This window comes from Dendrobium catenatum, unplaced genomic scaffold (genome assembly GCF_001605985.2).
Source record: "Dendrobium catenatum unplaced genomic scaffold, ASM160598v2 fragScaff_scaffold_34, whole genome shotgun sequence".
NCBI lineage: Eukaryota > Viridiplantae > Streptophyta > Magnoliopsida > Asparagales > Orchidaceae > Dendrobium > Dendrobium catenatum.
In genome coordinates this window covers 25232-44551 of record NW_021318496.1, presented here as the reverse complement: position 1 = coordinate 44551, position 19320 = coordinate 25232, and the positions used below count along the sequence as shown (strand labels likewise).

The following is a 19320-nucleotide window of genomic DNA, read 5'->3' as shown; positions in this document are numbered from 1 at the left end:
CGGGTCGGGTCGGGTTGACCCGAACCCGAAGCAGGTCGGGTTGACCTGAACCCGAAGCGGGTCGGGTTCGGGTTTCGAAAAACGACCCGTTTATAAAAACGGGTCGGGTTGACCCGAACCCGAATAAAGCTGGGTCAGTTACGGGTCGGGTCGGGTTCGACCCGTAACCCGAAATTGACAGGTCTACTTGTAGCTCTTATCACTTTTGTAAAGGATAAGAGAATGAAAGAATTCAAATACCTATATATTCTTTTGAGATGCCCTAATCAAATCATTATTAAGGTTTTAATCATGTTAAAAAAACTATTCAGCTTAAGATTTTATTTAGAACAATTTTCAACCACTAATTTTTTATTAATTTAAAAAAATTGTACTAAAAATTATTATAAAAAGCAATAAAAAATTGTCCCCAACAAAGCTTAACGTATCATTTGTAACAACTTTTTTACTGCTTTCTAAAGTAAATTTTTAGTACAAAAATTCTAAAAAATTACTTTAGAAAGCAGTCAAAAAAATAATAACAAAAAAATATTCCAAACAAAACTTTAACTCATACATAAATCTCCAACAATTCAAGTCATAATATTAAGCTACTTAACCCGTTCATAACCGACAAAGCTGTATATTAATATAGATTAATTTCCCAAAGAACTCATCAATCAACTCGTATTATCATCAAAATAACTGACCATCAATATAAAGCTAACTCATTCGCTACACAACTAATTAAATAACAATTTTCTTTGAGACACTTTTATTACTATTTTTTATAAATCATAATCATAATTCTTATTTGACAATTATTTTTTCACAATTTAAAATAAATTTGTATGCTAAAAATTTATTTTTATTTTTGGAAATAAGGGACCTAAATTTGAACACATGGATTCTCCATATAATTGTAGTACACATCGTCTACTTGACATACTAACGGTGCTGCGCAGGCCACCGCTATTCCATCGCCGTAGATGATAGATCGAACGGTCTAAATCAAACTTTTCGTTTGTGGTAGCGAAGCTCCCAACTTGTAGGGGTGTCCGTTTAATTCGAATTTTCAACGAAACCCGGAACGAAAGTTATTCCTTCCTATAAATACAGCTAGGCTATCACAACCTTCTTTTTCTATCCAGAATTCTTCGCAAGCTTTCTCCGCAAAGTTTTCGCAGCCGCTTGATGTTCTTCTTCCTTGGATTCGGAAGAGGGAATAGCTCAAGCATCTTCCGCTAGTTGATTTGATTCTTTTTCTCTCGTCTTTTTCTCTTTTCGATCCTTCTCGGTATTTTTCGAATCAAAGGCAGAAACCCTAGGGTTTCCATTGATTTTACGTTCCTTTTAGGTTTCCGATGGCAAGTAGTAATCGCCACCTGAGGAAATCAAGAACTTCATATTTCCTTGTGATCTGTGCCGCCTCCGTGTTTATTTGATCGCTGCAGGGTTTCTCCGACTGCGGCTCTCCTGATTGCCGGGTGCCGGAGATTTAGCAAGGTATTTTTTTAATTTAACCTTTTCATTCTTAGAACGAGCGATTGAAATTGGTTTTTATGCGCTAACTGGTTCAATTTGTGATACTTGGATTGCAATTTTGTAGTGTTTTGGATTTGGTTGCGCTTAGAGCGAGGATGCCGTGCGTAAGGCCGGATCCGTCGGACAAGGATGCAGAGCCGTTTGTGGAGATGGATCCAACGGGAAGGTATGGGAGATATGCAGATCTCCTCGGTATCGGCGCCACCAAGAAGGTTTACAGAGGGTTCGACCAGGAAGAGGGTATTGAGGTAGCCTGGAACCAAGTGAGGCTGCAGAGCTTCAAAGAGGACTCGCAGATGCTTAAGAGACTTTTCTCGGAGGTTCGTCTTCTCCGGTCTCTGCGTCACGAGAACATTATTGTGCTGTATAACGTGTGGACCGACGACGAGACCAGCACCCTGAACTTTATAACAGAGGTATGCACCTCAGGTAATCTGAGAGAATACCGAAGAAAGCATTGTCACGTCTCTCTGAAGGCCATGAAAAAGTGGAGTCGCCAGATCCTCGTTGGTCTGGATTATCTCCATAAGCACGATCCGTGCATCATTCACCGCGATCTCAACTGCAGCAATGTATTCATGAATGGGAACACCGGCAAGGTACACACACTGACGATGTCCCCAGCAAAAATAGCTGTCTGCCTTTAACTATTTTTAATATTATGGATTATTTAGGGAAAATCGTTTTGCCTGTTTCCCGTTTTTATTGGAATGCTTTGGAATCTAGGTATCTCACGTGTCTGAAATAAAATTTAATTGAGAGATTTTTTAGTAAAATTTCCTTGCGGGATGTTGATTCATTTTCGAAAATTCAGCAGAATCTTTGATTGGGTTTTAATTTGCTATTTTTCAAATTTCTTATCCAGTTTTGCAATAAAAATAAACAAATTACGTTGAATTGTTCATCTTTCTCTCCGAGTTTGTTGCGCTTTTGCCACCGTGATGGAATATTCTCTGAATCCTCTACATCCCGCAATTCCGCTAGCAAATCGTGTCAAGCACTCAAAACAAGAATTTTTATTTTTTTAATTAGTATTTATTTATTTGCTAGCTTTGCCTAAGGTTTCAAATGAGTCTAGTCGAGTCGAGTCGAGTTAGAGTCAGAAGGTGTTCGAGTCAAACTTGACTTTCAAATACCGAGCTCGAGCAGCATTTCGAGCTCAGTCTGTTCGTCATACCAGCGTCCTTTGCCAGTGTCCTCGTCGTCGCCAGCATCGGCGTCGTCGCTCGAGCTTCAATCCAGCTTACGTCTATGCCAGCTTTTTCCACGTGCGACTTCGTTTTTCCGCATGGGATTTCATTCATGAGCTGCTCGACGAGCTCGCGAGTCAAGTAATGGGTTGTTTAAGCTCGAGCTCGATAAGCTATTGAGCTCGAAATTGTGTTCGAGCTCAATAAGCTCAGCTCGTTAAGCCTGTTACAGAATCGAGCTCGAGTCAGCTCACGAGCCAGCTCGACTCAGTTGCACCCCTAGCTTTGCCTATTTGACTTTCCTTAAATAATTTCTCTCGAGTAATAACTTTGTATGGGTTGTTCATAATAAGAAATGATTGCATAAAAAACATACTGGAGTAAATTCCTCGAATGAATTCGTCAAAGAATTGTATATTCATTAAGGAATGGAGCAGTCCATTGAATTTATATGGCAGCTGAAAAAAAATCTGGCTTTATGGATGCTTATTAGAAAATACTTAATTTGCAAATGTCCTATTTAAGTTTAATTATTTCTAACAAAAGTTTGGGTTAACCAAATATTTTGATATCAAAAAATCATGTTCGGACTTGCAATTGGCTTTTTTTTTTTTTAATTAATGTATTGAACATTGTTAGGATTAGTCTAATTTTAATTGGTTAACCTGCAAGACACCATATCAGTTAATTATTTGTAGCAATTGAAACAAAAGTTCAGTGTAAATGTACAATTTTTTTGGTCCTTCAGGTGAAGATCGGCGACCTGGGTCTTGCCGCCATCGTTGGCCAGAGCCACTTAGCCCACTCGATCCTCGGAACGCCGGAGTTCATGGCGCCGGAGCTCTACGAGGAGGACTACACGGAGCAAGTAGATATTTACTCCTTCGGAATGTGCGTCCTTGAGATGATGACGAAAGAAATCCCCTACAGCGAGTGCGACTCTGTACCTAAAATCTACCGCAAGGTCACCGCCGGCGTTCGTCCCGCCTCCCTCAGCAAGGTCCGTGACCCCGAAGTGCAGACATTCATTGAACGCTGCCTCGGCACTCCCCGCTCCCGCCCCTCCGCCGCCGAGCTTCTTAATGATCCCTTCTTCGCCGGCCTAGACGACGTCACCGCCGCCCTCCCGCTCCCGTGGCCGCCCTCACATGTTCCATCTGCTAACTCCAGTGACAAAGCTGTTGTGCAGAAGGTGATAGATCCTTCAACTTCTTCAGTTCCCGCCGGACCTCCAAGACGCCCACTCACTGCCGCGATCATACCTTGAGTACTCGCTCTCTTATAGTTTGCTGATTCTTTTATGGTTAGATAGGAATCCTTAGGGGCTGTTTGATAGCACCCAGGATTTCATTTAAGTAGGATTTCGTAAATCCTCTTAATTTGGATTTAGGAAATTCTGAGGGGATTTAAATCCTGAAAATTGTTTGGTACATTCATGATAAATTCTGTTAAATCATATATTCATATGTGACTGTTTGGCCATTCTACTCGGGATTTAAGGAGGTTGAAAATTTTGAGTGGAGTTTCTTCTTTCCCGCTCCAATAGAGGCAGAGGATTTCGTAAATCCGGGAAAATGCAGGGTTTTGGAAATTCGGGATTTAGCATGAAAAGGCGGAATTTTTCGTCTATAGTGGTTTTCATTTGCAGTGAGATTTGGTTTTGCATTTTAGGCTGTTTGGTTGGATTTAGCTCAAATCCGGCCTAAATTCTGCTACCAAACAGCCTCTTAGGATGTGGATCTCTTTGGTTTACCGTTGCTTGTTTTTTTATTGATAAAAAACCCCGAATATTTTCAGTGTCTCTCTTTTGACATGCATATGTTTTCATTTGATTCAATATCTTAGAAGAGTGTCAATTTGTGGATTTATATTTAGGTGATTTATATATATACCACTTTATATTATGTTATTTATATATTTGACATCTAAAATTTTAATATTTTATGCATATCTCTCATAGATCAAATATAATTGCAAGGAATGAAATATTAAAGTTTATATGATCATATATGTTAATCAAGATCTCTAGTAAAGTCAGACACATTTTAGCTTGTTTAACATCGCTAATACCTATCACATGATACACACAAATAAAATAGAGATATATTATTAAATCCACAACACTTCAACATCATTTAGATGCATACCACAATCTAAACCGGTGAAACATAATGCTTGCATTAAATGAAAATCATATCCTTGGTCATATATAATACGTAGCTTTCCCTAATTAACAAGTTGGCTAGCCCTAAGTAATATGAATATCTTTATTGGGTGGGGGCCCTCTATCTGTGGCTTCTGGCTGTGCGAATTTATTTGATTCTCATTGTAGTGTTAATTCTATAGCTAGTCATTTGTTTCATGTTAGTGTGGAGTCTTTCGATGCTAACTCGATTTCTTAGGATGATGGTGGTGATGTTAACTTACAGGGGTTGGTGTGTATTTGCTGGTGGAAGTGCCTATTTCGATTATTTCAAATGCTAATTTATAAGTCCATCTAACTAGAAACAATGTCCGGTGGCATTGTGATTGGTTACACGATGATTTGCCGTCTGAAGGCGAGGATACTTTTGATGGTGGTTTGGAAATTGGTTCGTTGGATAATATTGTCGGAAATCGTAAACGAAAGTCGAAAAAGAAATGATTTCTTGTGCTCTTTTCGTGGGATGTGGTTTTTGGCTACTATAAGGTTTCAGATGTCTTCGTTGGTTTGGATTTGAACGATGAGGAAGTAGTTATTTTACATGCACCTATGATGGTCAGGGTTGGGCAACCGTGGTGGTATGCTGGTTGCTACTTGTTTTTGGTTTCTTGTCGATTTTTGGATCCTCATTGGATGACCCTCCATAACAACTGGGTGTCGGCCTGTGTCCGTGTTGATTCGTTTCTGATTTTGGTTTTTCGTTGATCATACCCCTATTGATATGGCCCGATCGTGATCTTGTAATGTATCTTTCGTTTATTTAATATCATTTTCCTTTTGTTAAAAAAAAAATACGAATATCTTTAATTGCAATAATAGTTAGCCCTAATTTACAATAAGTACAATTCCTAATGATCCACATTAGAGGCCCCTTCTGTGGGGTTTTCCCCCCCCCCAAAAAAAAAAAAAAAAAACCCCCCCCCCCAAAAAAAAAAAAAAAAAACATCCACATTAGAGAGTCATTTTTCACTTAAAGAAATAGAGAGCATTAATTAATTAGAATAATTAGCTTTAATTAATAATAAAAGTTTAATAAGTACAATTCCTAACTGTCCACAATTGAAAGTCATTTTCACATAAAAGAAACGGAGAGCATTAAATAACTAGAATAATTAGCTCTATAATATCTGTAGAAAAATCTTATCCCACATGAGTAGTAGAATTAAAATTTTAAGAAAGAGCCTGTGAAAAATATTATTTTATATTATTTCGGGCAGGTTGAGCCCTCAAATCAAGGAATTTTTATTAGGTCCGGACACTTGACGTAGTTCTACATCCGGACGCCAATAAAATATCGCAACGTGCTCTTACTCTTTACCGTGCGGCCCGACGACCCGACCCAGACCGGAACCCAATATTGCTATGTATTAGCTGATTTGTACATACCATGGTATTGCTCGGTAACGAGAAATACCATTATGTAAATACCAATACCTAGCAATACCGAGCAATACCCCGGTTTTGCTAGGTATTGCTCGGTATTGGTCTTGACAGAGTGGTATTTCTCGTTATTGTCAAACAATACCTAGCAATACAGAGCAATACCTAGCAATACACGAATATAACAATATCGGGTTTCCGTTCCGGGTCGGGTCGCCGGGGCCGCACAGTAAAGAATAAGAGCACGTGGCGACATTTTATTGGTGTCCGGATGTACAGCTACATCAGGTGTCCGGACCGAATAAAAATTCCAAATCAAGCTCATTAGGGTTCTCTAACTTATTTCAACCAGTGTGCTACGAATTTGAGCGTAAATGTACACCAGTCAGTTCCTTTGACTTTGCAAGGTTGTGTTGATTTTGAAAGGCAAAGTAAAAAATGTTTAGTAAGATTAGAGGTATACTTATTTGATTGAAAATTGTTAATAAATAATTGAATGATTTGAATAAATTAATTTAGTTTGGCTTATAATTATTAAATAATAAATTTATTTGTTTATTGATTGTAATAATTAAGATTTATAAATACTTTTTTCTAATGACTAGTTTTAGTATTGAGGTGTACATTTGTTTGTACTAAAAAATTAATTATTTTCATTCTTTTTATTTTATATATGAAATCAAAATTATTGTGCTTTATTATTTGATCCAAATTTGAATACTCTAAAAGTACTTAAGGAAAGAAACCCTTAAAGTTGCATGAAATTATATATATAAACTTTAAGGGGCCAAATTTAAATAATTTATTAGACTTATTTATTTAAAGATTTATCCCAAAAATAAAATTCAACATTACAGATAGATAGATCATCTGAGTTATCCACAGTGGTACTTGATAGCCTTATCAATTAATTTCATAATTATTATTACTAATCTTCTCTACTTTTAGAATACCAATATTAATAACACATAATTCCAATTTACATGTCAACAATTGATAATATATTAATTTACAAAGTATTATTGCATGTTAGAATATTCATGATAGAAAATGCAATTTAATGTCTTACTTTTTTACGAAGGTCTAGCACACACGCATGTAAATGAATATTATAGGAGGCTTGAAAGTGTTTATGTGGAAATATGAAAGGGAAAAAATTATAGTTTCTGACCTAATTGAAAGAATTTCGCTTATGTACTATGCCATCAATTGCAAATGATGTCCTTATCTATAATTGAGGTAGAGTTAATACAATCTAATAGATATTAACTATGGAAGATGTATTTCATGGTGAAAGTTATAAGAGGCTTTAGATATTGGAGTTGTCTTTGAGAGATAATATGTGACAGGCTTGATTGTTCGTATTTGAGGAAAGGAGGCATCTAATATAATCGTGTTGTTGACATTGGGAATCAAAATTAGTGTCAACAACACGTATCAACATTGTTAGTGATGATGTGCATTGTTATATGAACGAGAACAATTGATACAGTCGATTGACATCAGCCTTGGTCTCGATAGTGTTCATCAATCTTACAAACATTGATGACATGTATCAATCTTACAGGTTATGATGAGCATCAATGGAGTGCAGCAATCTTATAAGCGATGACTTGCATCAATATTATTGGTGATAATGGACAATGAAATTGGTAGGCATCAACATTGGTGTCAATGATATGCATCAACTTTAAAGATAATGACGTGCATCAATTTTGTTGGTGATAATGACAGAAGGAGATAATAGTAATGTGAAAATTGTTAGGCAACACTAGTTAAAAGATACTAGCAATGGTGATCAGGAGATTACGGTAGCTCGAAGTTAAAAGATAGTAGCAATGGTGATCGGGATATTGCAGTAGCTCGAAGTTAAATGATAGTAGCAATGGTGATCAGGATATTGCGGTAGCTCGAAGTTAAAAGATAGAAGCAATGGTGATCAGGAGATTGCGGTAGCTTGAAGTTAAAAGATAGTAGCAATGGTGATCAGGTGATTAGTATGACGATGACACTTGTTGTCGACGGTCTTTAGCATCAATCATTTCTCAACACTAACATTTATGTCCATTATGTACATTAGCCTCATAATCAATGCATGCATTAATTTTATGGATAAGGTAAATGATAAAGTTAGTTGGCATTATCATTTTGCATCGATTATGTGCATCAACCTTATAGATGATGACATTGGTCGAAATTATTAGTAATGAAGTTGGCAGCTTTAGACAACTGCAGTTGTTGGTGTTATATCAACACCAATCGTCATGCACTATTATCTCTAACTCCAACTTCAAGTTTAGGTCAAGGCCTCCTCCCTTTTATGTAGAGGATAGAAGTCTAAAAATAAATTTTGAGTTGTATTTTGATAAATTTAGCAAAAATCTCATAACACTATTGGACGACTCATATTGATTTCCTCAATTATAGATTATATTTTTAGTATATAAAAGCATTAATAATGTTAGAATTGAGTGATCTTAAGCTCTTTGAATTCATCTTATTGAGACACTCGATTTGACTGTAAGAATGTAAGATTCAAATATTATTTGATCCTTCAACAAATGCAAAAAATTTTGTATTGATGCCTTGATTTGGACTTAATTTGCACTCCGATCAAATCACATTCGAAATAATTGAGTTCATCTCACCAAGATATTCAATTCAATTGTACATTTTCTAAAATCAGAGCTCGGATGATCCTAAATTTAATTTTAAAAATTCATAATGTGAATAATACATCGAGATTCATGCTTGAAGAAATGAATTTTTTGATGACATATAAAGTATTTACCTTCTTTCTATTGAAATCCCTAAACAATAAGCAGTCTTGTTTCTTTTGATTCTTGTATGTTCTCCCATCACTTTGTACATCCATTTATTTTGTAGCGCCTTCTTATTTTTAGGCAACTAAATTAATTAGTATTGAGAAGTTATTTTTATAAATAGATTTCATTTATTCTATCAACATTATGGGTGTCAATTCAGGTCAACGGGTCGGGTTCGTGTCGAACCTGAAACTGACACATCACTATTCAAGTCAACTCAAACCCGACCCGTTTTAAAAACAGGTTAGGTTTTCGGACCCGAACCCGACACGAATGACCCGAGGTTGACCCAAAATTGCTATTTTTCGGGTAAAAAATCGGGCTATCTTTGATTTTCGAATCAAAAACGAATTTTTGTGTCAAATACAAGTTTTTATGTCAATTTCGGGTTGCTGGGTCAACTAGAACCCGACCCGATTTTTAAAATGGATTGATTTGTTGAACCCGAGCCTAACCTGTTTCGGGTCCGAGTTGACCCGAAACCGAATTTTTCTGGGTCGGATTCGGATCGTGTCAAAAATTGACACCCCTAATCATGTTTAGCTCCCACTTGAAAAATCATTTGCATGCAAAGATTCAATGTACCACTCGGGCCATTTTGCATCCTAATTCCTAAGCAAGTAAAAGCCTTTAAATATGATATGTATACCCTCCGATCCTATTGGTCTAGGCTTCTTAAAAATCCAAAATTAAGTGCAACTGATGATCTCAATTAGTTTGAGATGATGCTATATTTCTTGCATCTATTTTGAAGGCCTTCTATAGAAAAAAAGTTATTACGTGCGGTGTCCGGACGTATCAGTAGATTCATTCAGATGTGTCACATCACTTAATACACAGTATATTGGATGACGTGGCACGCCATAATTGGCCTCTGGACGCGTACGGACTTCACACCTAATAATCTCTCCTTCAAAAGACTTGCATGCAATCTCATACTTGTTGCATGCTCATCGAGATCTCTATTTATTCTCTTAACTACTTCATTTTGTTGTGGAGTTTCTCATATCATTCTCTCCATATTAATCCCAAGAGTAATGTAGTATTTTTTAAATTCTGTAGTCGTACCCTCTAACATTTTCAGATAGGTAGCGGATTTATGTTCTATTTCATTTTCAGCCAAGTTTTTTCATTTTGTATATAAAATAAAAAAAGATTTAGGCTTCGTTTTGGATGATTTTCTTAATACTTTTTAAAGCAGCTTTTTAATAAAAAGTTCAATTTTTATAAAAAACAGTTTTAAGAAGTAATAAGAAATCTGCCCCCTTAGAATTTTACCTCTTGACTGGATAATTCTTAGACTTTTCTCACGCATATGGCCTAGCATTTGATACACTAAATTTGATTCTACTCACACATTCGATGTAATAAATTTTACATTTATCCAAATAACTCAAAAATCTATCAAATACATTGCATTCATTTTATATTGTATTAATTATACTTTTCATTTCTTTTTCAGCAAATAAAATGACCCCAAATATTTACTTTTGATTATAATACAAAGCTAAGCTTGTGCAACATATATTGATCATTCCTCCTAATATGAAAATGCAAAAAATATAATTTTCTAAGAAAATAATTCAGCTAAAAAAATCGTCATCATCATAATAATAATGATTAGGATATTCATAAACCTTATATTTATCCATACATTATAGGTGGAGAAAAGGTAAAATTCTCAAACATAATTGTTAATAAATTGACATAATAATCACATAAATTTTAAGACCATTAAATTTAATAAACCAACAAATAAATCTATGATTTTTTATGTAATTTGTGGTTTGTAAATTTAATTAGCGTAATTATCATTTGTATAACTAAAAAATGAAAAAAAAAGCACAATTACTTATTAAAGGAGCACAACTTTAAAAAGTTTATGAATTCTTAAGAAAAATAATTTAATTTTTAAAGTTTTTAAAATTATTTCTTTATGACTGTAATACAAATTATTTATATATTGCACTCAAATTAAATCAAATTTAAGAAAGTTAATATTCATCATAATAAAAAAATAGATGAAAATTTAGTTAACATCTTATTATCATATTTTAATTTAAATAATTTTATATCATTGAATTTATTTTGAAACAGATTTTAATATAAATGTTGATGAATTAATTTAAATTTATATTATTTTCAAAATAAAATAAATAATCAAAACTAATTATGATAAATTTTTAATAATATATCTGACACTATTGTCGTAATTAAAAAAGCTTTAGAAAATAAAAAGACACACTCTTTGATTTGATAAAAAAAAGACCATTAAGGTTTTAAATTAGAGAGATAAAAATCCAATTTTTATTGAACTTTTGAGCAAAAGCGTGCAATAAATGGCTTTAAAGTTTTACATTATTTTTTATTAACAAAGTATTTTTTATTTCAAGCAAATAATGGATCTCTTTAAATTACTATTTTAACCTAATTAGTCTTCAAACTTACCAAAATTTAGTCGTTAGCATGATGAAGAATCTCCTTATGCACGTGACAATTTAGTTGTTTTCTGTTTCGACCAAAACGGCTAAACCTTTTGTCATAAGACACAAAGCTATAATCACCATATTATATATATATATATATATATATATATATATATATGCATTTCATATAGCAAATAATTAAGCTAATAGAAAGAAGTTAATTGTAAATTTAAGTTCATTTAAATTTAAATAATGATCAAATTAAGTTTATTTCCAAAAAAAAAAAAATTTATATATGGTGCAGAATGTTGTCCATTAATAAGGAATCCTAAAATTAAAGTTTGGTTTGAGACAATTTTTTTGTTGCTTTCTAAAGCAATTTTTACCATAAAATTTTCTTAAATTATAAAATTTTATATTAGAAAAATGTTTTAGGAAGCAGTACGAATGATGTCCCAAACGAAGCATAACTTAAGTGTTGTAGAGATATGTGATGGTCAAGTGGATGAGTAGTTTTATATTTAGAGATAAAACATGAAATGAGTATTTACGTGAAAAGATTGAAGTATCTCATGTGTCAGATACGATTATAGTGAGTGTCTTAACATAAAACGTCAGCCTTCCGGTGATTTTTTAAAATTTTAAAGCCGACTTAGGAGAGTAGATATTTTAGAGCCAGCTTATATTAAAAAGGTAGGAGTTAACCTAAAAATATTAGTTAGAAGGTATTAAAAATGATATTTTTTTATTAGATTTAAAAGAGAATTTCATTATTAATACGACATAATGAAGAAAAAAGATTCATGTAGTTGAGTGACTCCACGACAAATATTTGTCACGTGCATAAGGATAAAATTGAGAAAACATGCTACCATTGTTAGTTTCTTGAGAAATTACTTAAAAATTGATAAAATTGTTATGCTCAAGAGGGATTATTATGTGCAAAGTCTTGACATAGAGATACGTCTGGACATCCTCTTAAAATTTGACACGTGGATTGCACTTTGATTGTATTTTTTTGGTGCTCTTTACTTGAGCTTGACTTGCACTTTATACGTGCTTTAGTTGCACTTAGACTGTACTTTACATGCATTTTTGCTGTGTTTTTGATGAGCTTGACTTAAAGTTTGGTGAACACATTAAATATATAAAGTTAAAAATAAATCCAATTGAATATCCATGTGTCCACTCATCCATGTGTCCACTCCACGTGTCAACATTTTATTAGAGTTCGGACGTATCTCTACATCCGGACTCTGAACCTAATAATTTCTCGATGCTCAATTAGTCATGTGATGGCTGAGCCACGAATAATATCTGAGCATATTTAAATTTAAAAAATAACAATATAAATGAGTTTGATAGATAATTTTTAAATATATTTGAATATACATTCAAAATTGTGATATATAAGAATGATATAATGCACCAAATGTCAACTCCTTAAGTGATATATATCAATTTAAAGCTTCGTTTGGGACAGCTTTAGACTATTGTTTTTTTTTTTCCGCTTTCAAAAAAAAAATTTGTATTAAAAATTAGTTTTATAAAGCAATAAAAAATGTATATATATATTAATAAAAATTATTTAAAATATATCCATTTGATTATTATTTTAAATCAAATGCTTAAATTCTAGTAAGACTAATACTTTTTTATATAATTTATTCAATTATTTTCTCAAAAAAAATTTAAATAGTTATAAACTTATAATGTCACAAATATTTAAATAAAATTATCAATAAATACAAATTCAAAATACTATGAGATTTAAGAAATCATAAATTTGTAATTAAGTGCACAAATTGCATATATTTTTTACTAATATAAATATAAATAAAATACAAATCAAGTATTAACAAAAAACTCCCACCGAAAAATCTCCTTTTTCTTAATGACAGCAGGACTCCCTCTCTCTCTCTCTCTCTCCCGTCTTCGTATTCCCGGTTTGGTTTCTTCCTTTCTGAAGAAAAACCAGAGAGAGAGAGAGAGGTAAAAAAAAGTGAAAATATCGAAGAGGCGTGAGGGCTATATAAGGAGACGGGGGAAGGTGGGGAAGGCGATGAGGAACTCTGATCTGTCTATGCCGACTTCCGGATCTTAGAGATAGAAGAAGAGAGGGCATTACCCATCCTCGCATAGCAAGACGGACCTCGGATCGCCCGTTGAGCGTCCATCAAACTATTTGGTTCAATTTGATTAGTCTGTCGTATCTAGATTCAACTTCACGTTTGTTCGATCTGACAAAGATCCGAGCTTCCTTTATTGATTTGCAAAGAACGTTTCCTCTCTTCTGCAATACGTTTACTTATTTGTGCTGCGTTTGTGAAGGTAGGCGCTTTTATTGAGGTTTCTTTTGTTTTGGATCTATGCTAGCCATCTTTGAATCCGCTTTGGTTAAGAAACCGATCGGAGTTGTAAAGATTGGATTTTGTTATCCGAGTTTTGGTCTTTCTGCTTTAAATTGTTTGTTTGGGATTGGATCTAGTTTGCACTGATTGTGTTTGTGATGAATTTGCGGTTTCTAGTTGGTTTGAGCCTCGGGTCATATATTCATGATTGTTTGATTGTAAATTCTGCGCCGGAACTTGCAGGGAGGATCATGGAGAGAATGGAGTCTGATCGTGGGAAACTTTTTATTGGGGGAATTTCCTGGGACACCAATGAGGATCGTCTTCGGGGGTACTTCAAGAACTTTGGGGAGGTTGTGGAGGCGGTCATCATGAAGGACAGGACAACTGGTCGTGCCCGGGGATTCGGGTTTGTTGTCTTTGCTGATCCCGCCGTTGCTGACAGAGTTGTCATGGAGAAACATCAGATTGATGGCAGGATGGTAACTACATTTCTTACTTTTCATTTTCTCATAGGCATCAGATCATGTTATTAGAGTTGCAAATATAAAAATTCGATCTTTCATGCAATCACCTGCAGAAAAATCTCAACTTTCGATGCCGCTCTTTCCACTTCTGAAAACTGAGTTATCTCATTGTAGATTCCTATTGAGTCTCATTCTAGTTGATGCATGACAGGTTGAAGCCAAAAAGGCTGTTCCAAGGGATGATCACCATATACTTAATAGAAACAACAGCAGCATCCAAGCTTCGCCTGGTCTTGGTCGAACCAAAAAGATATTTGTTGGAGGCCTTGCTTCCAGTGTGACGGACGCTGACTTCAAGAAGTATTTTGAACAGTTCGGAACCATCACTGATGTTATTGTAATGTATGATCACAATACTCAAAGGCCAAGAGGATTTGGTTTCATAACCTTTGACTCAGAAGATGCTGTAGATAAGGTGTTGCATAAAATTTTTCATGAACTCAATGGAAAGATGGTGGAAGTCAAGAGAGCTGTTCCGAAAGAGCTTTCACCAGGGCCTAACTTGAGGTTACCAATAGGGGAATATAACCATGGTATTAATAGAATTAATAACTTTCTTAATGGATATAATCAGGGTTACAATCCAACCTCAATGGGTAGCTATGGCATTAGAATGGATGGTAGATTTGGTCCTTTAACTGGTGGAAGGAAGGCCATCCCTTCTTTGACTCCTGGTTACGGAATTGGAATGAATTTTGAGCCTGGGATGAACCAAATTTATGGTGGAAGCTCGAATGTCAACGGTAGCGTTGGTTATGGTCGCTCCTTGAATCAATTCTTTGGTGGAAATTCGAGTAGGTTTGGTAATCCTATTGGTTATCGTGGAGGTAGCGGAAATCCTGGATCAACATTTAGCTCAGCAGCTCATAATCTTTGGGAAAATGGAGACGTAAACTATGGCACCAATTCTGCAGGTTCAAATTCCTTCCTGAACTCTGGAAGTGGGAGTATTGCTGGATTTAGCAATGGTGGCCTGAACTGGAGTGGCTTTTCTTCTCCTCTTGCAGCTCATGGTGTGAGTGATTCAACCTTTACTTCTGCAACTATGAATTATGCAGCAGGGAAGAATAATTTTGGCTTGGTTGGTGGAAGTTATGGAAGAGGCAGTGGCACTGGCTCTGCCAATTCTTCCTTTGTTGCACCCATCAATGGTTTTGAAGGAAATTATAGTGATTCATATGATGGAAGTTCAATTCATGGCGACCCTAATTGGCAGACAGCTCCTAAACTTGGTGGTTATAGTCCATTTGGTTATGGGCTTGGTTCTGCAGCTTCAGATGTCACATTTAAGGGTGGTTCAATTGATTACATGGGTGGTTATAATGTTTCGAATAGGCAGACGAATAGAGGTAAGAGATTTCTCCAAGTAACTGGAAATCTAGAAAGATTTTCAGTAATTGAATATTATGTCTTCGCCCTTGATCGTTTAAGACAAAGTCTTTTACCTCATCGATCTACCTTTATTCTATATTGAATATGCTTAGGAGACTATATAGGATTTGGCTTACTGTTCTGCAAACTATTTTACATATTGGAATGGTTTGAACTTCAAATTTTACTTATATTGAAATATGCACTACATGTTAATTGTCTATAGCATCTTAAACCCTCTTTTCTTCATCCTGTTCATAATCATTCTCATGATTTCATATATTCTCTCAATCAAATTAAGGCCTCGTTTGGGACGGCTTTCTTGCCACTTCTTCAAGCAGCTCTCTAGTAAAATTTTTGTACTAGAAAGTTGCTTGAAGGAGCGGTAAGAAAGCCGTCCCAAACGAAGCCTAAATCTCTTTCATAATCTGATTCAAGGTGACACTCATTATTGTCCAAAATTCCTGAAAATCACTGAAGTGTATGGCATTTAACTCTTTTTGAATAATAACTGTTGGCCTCGACATGCCCAGTATAATTTGTAATTTCTTCAAGCATTGTAGAAGGAATGGCATTATGAATTTACGATCAAGATCTTGACTACAAAGAAAACAGTCCATCTGGAAAACACAGATGACAAACAGAGCCTAGTAAATAGCTGTTAACTTTGTCTCTTCTCCCATGCTTGTGGTGTGTTTCTCATCAAAATCGCCGTACACGATAACTTGATTTGCTATAAAACAGTCCATCTGGAAAGTGAAAAACCTAAGCTTACCGGATGTAAGCTGGTCTATTCCATTCAAAATGTAAAGTGGCTCGCTTTCCCAACCAGACCATTGAGATGTAGAATCTGTATTTCTTACATTCTCTAGAAATATGGCTACTTTATATATGCACCTTGGTATGAACAGATGAACTTAACTCTGTTGTACAACTAAAAACATTCTAAACATAATGTAAAGAAGAATCTTAAGCTCCTACAAGTTTACTTGATAAAACAACTGCACTTGTGATTTATCTTTTGAATTTACATCAGTTATCAAAATTCTAAGTTTCATTTTTCTGTGAATACTGTTTTACTTGCTGTTTTATGATAAAATGATACTGAAATGGCCTCTGTCAGTGAAATAGACAGAAATTAAGCAAAAAAGAAAAAAAAATGTTTGTTCCCCTATTAATGCATGCCCATGTGAATGGTCGAGCATACCTTTTGTAACAATATATAAGGAGCAATTTTCATATAATTTTGTATTTGGTTTGCTTCATGAACATTTCTATGGAAAGTTCTTTGAGATAGTAAATGCCAAAATTCATTGAAATAGTGTCATTGTTGCTCAGTTTCTAATACATGGAACTTTTTGTTGGCAGACGGATGACATTCTTGCGTGCATGTTTCCTTCTTAGATATGTCATTTCGCGAACAAGTGGAGTTTGTTTTAAAATGTATTGAACTTTTCTTTCTTTCCTTACACTGTTAAATCTATAAAGACAAATTTTTTTGATAAGGGAATCTTTCTAACATATTGATCTATATTTTTAACTTTTTTCAGGTGTTGCTGCCTAGGAAGGTGTCATTCTTTTTTGTCAGATCTTATTATAGGTGAAGAAACCAGTAATAGCAGGTTCATGACTGTGAATTTGGAATATTTCATTGAATGTATAATGTGGTTAGTTAATTATTTAGGGCTAACCAGGGAGCTTGTTTCATAAAATTCTATTTCAAGGTTCCCAAATTTATAGGATTTTCTCTACGGTTTGAGATTTGTGTTTTTTTCTCTCTCTCTCTACAATTGAGTTTAGGCTTTCCTTTCTTTGGGGATCAGTTGAGGTGTAACACCAAACTGCGGAATATATTGAGAAGAGTGTTTCAATTTATGTAAGTGATTAGTGTGATAGACATTTTTTTCCTTTCAATAAAAGAAAACTTCTCTAGTTTGTGGGAAGTTAACTGTTTTGTTGGGTATAAGAAACTTTTCTTCTTTATTACTTGTTATCCAAGATGCATAAGAGAGATGGAATTGATCATCTTTTGTGAAATATTTTAGGGAACCAGCTGGTCCTCTAGAATAAAATGCTCCATATCTTGAATTTTTTTTTTTGTTTTTGAAACTTCCTTTCAAGGAACTTTACTCTTCAGATTTTGTAGGACTGATGCCTCTCTTTATTGCCTTTATTGTGTGATAATTGTGTGATTCTCTACCTTTATTTCCTATCCAACTAAAATGTGGTTCTATCCAATGCTTTTAGGTGCTCAGAGAATTTTTAGGCTGGTTCCAGTGCTCTTTGCATGGTAATATTCTTTTCTTTTCTCTGTTGTCTTCCCAACCTTTTCCTTTTAGCTTGTCTAAGCATCATGGAAAGACCTTAACACTGTGATTCATCATGATCTGTATGATTCCTTTGTCATCTTTGATTCATCATGGAAAGAACTTTGAACCTTCAACCTGATCTTCCCTCCTATTTCAATTTGCATTAATCAATGGGCTTGTTTCAGGAAGCAGGAAAACTGGCAACCCTTTTTTGGTTATTTCTGATGTTTATAGCCACCTAAGTTCTTCTTGTCAACAATTTCTTGCTACTTGTTCAATGAATATAGTTTTGAGACCTTGAATCTTACTTCCAGAATTAAGAACAATAAAATAGTTCTTGATGCTATAGCAGAATCTATATGAATCAATTGTTGTTATTTGAAATGACTTTTTGTTTATGGTTTAAAGTTTTCAGTTACTTCTCTATTTAGTTCTTGCCTGTAGCCTGCTGATAGCAGCTAAAAACCAAAGACCAATTTCCAGCTGATAATTGAGTAGAAGCAATGAAGTTTTATTTATCCATTATTCAGTTTTGAGTGCTAAAACTTTTTTCTAAGAACTACATAGTGCTGAAATACTGTTGATAACTCCTTCAAATAGATGAATCTGGGAAAGAAAAACAGCTTTTGCATTAATCACTTCATGTCTGAACACTGCTGAACAACCCACCCTCCTACTTTATTTTCTATCCTTCTAGACCCAATTGTTAAACTAAGCATTAATCACTCCATCCCTAAAGAATCCTCTAAGTACCTATGTTGCACCGATACGGATACGCCGACACGGATACGACACGATACTCGTGTCCTTTTGAAATTAAATAGTATTTAATTGGATACGGCTTTGGCGTATCCGACACGTATCGGTGGCGTATCGGAGGCGTATCCGTGTATCGGTGTATCGGATGCAGCACGGCTTCATAAATAGGTGAATCGGTGCAACATAGCTCAGTACCTTCCTTCTGGTCAGGACCAAGCCCAGCCTTAATGCCTGAATATTGATCCTCTAACTTTTAAAATCTCTCTATATTAAAGTATATTTAATGTTCTTCCCAATTATTGCCTCCTGAAATGCAAAGGGCCTCCATGACCAGGAGTGTATCTCAGATTGCATGAACCTTTTTTGGGGATCTCACATTGACCTATTTTGTCTTCTTAAAATCAAATTATTGGCTTACTCTCTCAGTAGCCCTATTTCTGTTAGGATATCGCAAA

At 34.8% G+C, this 19320-nt stretch overlaps 2 protein-coding genes across 2 annotated transcripts; both read left to right on the top strand.

Moving 5' to 3' along the window:
* The first annotated feature begins 1115 nt into the window (after nucleotides 1-1115).
* On the top strand, nucleotides 1116-4546 carry LOC110099648 (probable serine/threonine-protein kinase WNK11). Its single transcript, XM_020826859.2, has 3 exons — nucleotides 1116-1485; nucleotides 1589-2123; nucleotides 3463-4546. The coding sequence occupies exons 2-3, from the start codon at nucleotides 1620-1622 to the stop codon at nucleotides 3979-3981; spliced, it is 1023 nt and encodes a 340-aa protein (XP_020682518.1). The 5' UTR covers nucleotides 1116-1485; nucleotides 1589-1619; the 3' UTR covers nucleotides 3982-4546.
* An 8923-nt stretch (nucleotides 4547-13469) lies between these two features.
* On the top strand, nucleotides 13470-17763 carry LOC110099651 (heterogeneous nuclear ribonucleoprotein 1). Its single transcript, XM_028693316.1, has 5 exons — nucleotides 13470-13879; nucleotides 14143-14381; nucleotides 14578-15775; nucleotides 17166-17240; nucleotides 17348-17763. Exons 2-4 carry the CDS (start codon nucleotides 14151-14153, stop codon nucleotides 17171-17173), a joined length of 1437 nt encoding a protein of 478 aa, XP_028549149.1. The 5' UTR covers nucleotides 13470-13879; nucleotides 14143-14150; the 3' UTR covers nucleotides 17174-17240; nucleotides 17348-17763.
* Nucleotides 17764-19320: the final 1557 nt, after the last annotated feature.

What these genes read in the sequence shown, in the direction of transcription:
- LOC110099648 (XM_020826859.2), top strand. Translation starts at nt 1,620, where the DNA reads ATGCCGTGCGTAAGGCCGGATCCGTCGGACAAGGATGCAGAGCCGTTT. An exon ending in TGAATGGGAACACCGGCAAG is followed by an intron (nt 2,124 to 3,462) that starts GTACACACACTG and finishes TTGGTCCTTCAG; the next exon opens with GTGAAGATCGGCGACCTGGG.
- LOC110099651 (XM_028693316.1), top strand. Translation starts at nt 14,151, where the DNA reads ATGGAGAGAATGGAGTCTGATCGTGGGAAACTTTTTATTGGGGGAATT. An exon ending in ATCAGATTGATGGCAGGATG is followed by an intron (nt 14,382 to 14,577) that starts GTAACTACATTT and finishes GATGCATGACAG; the next exon opens with GTTGAAGCCAAAAAGGCTGT.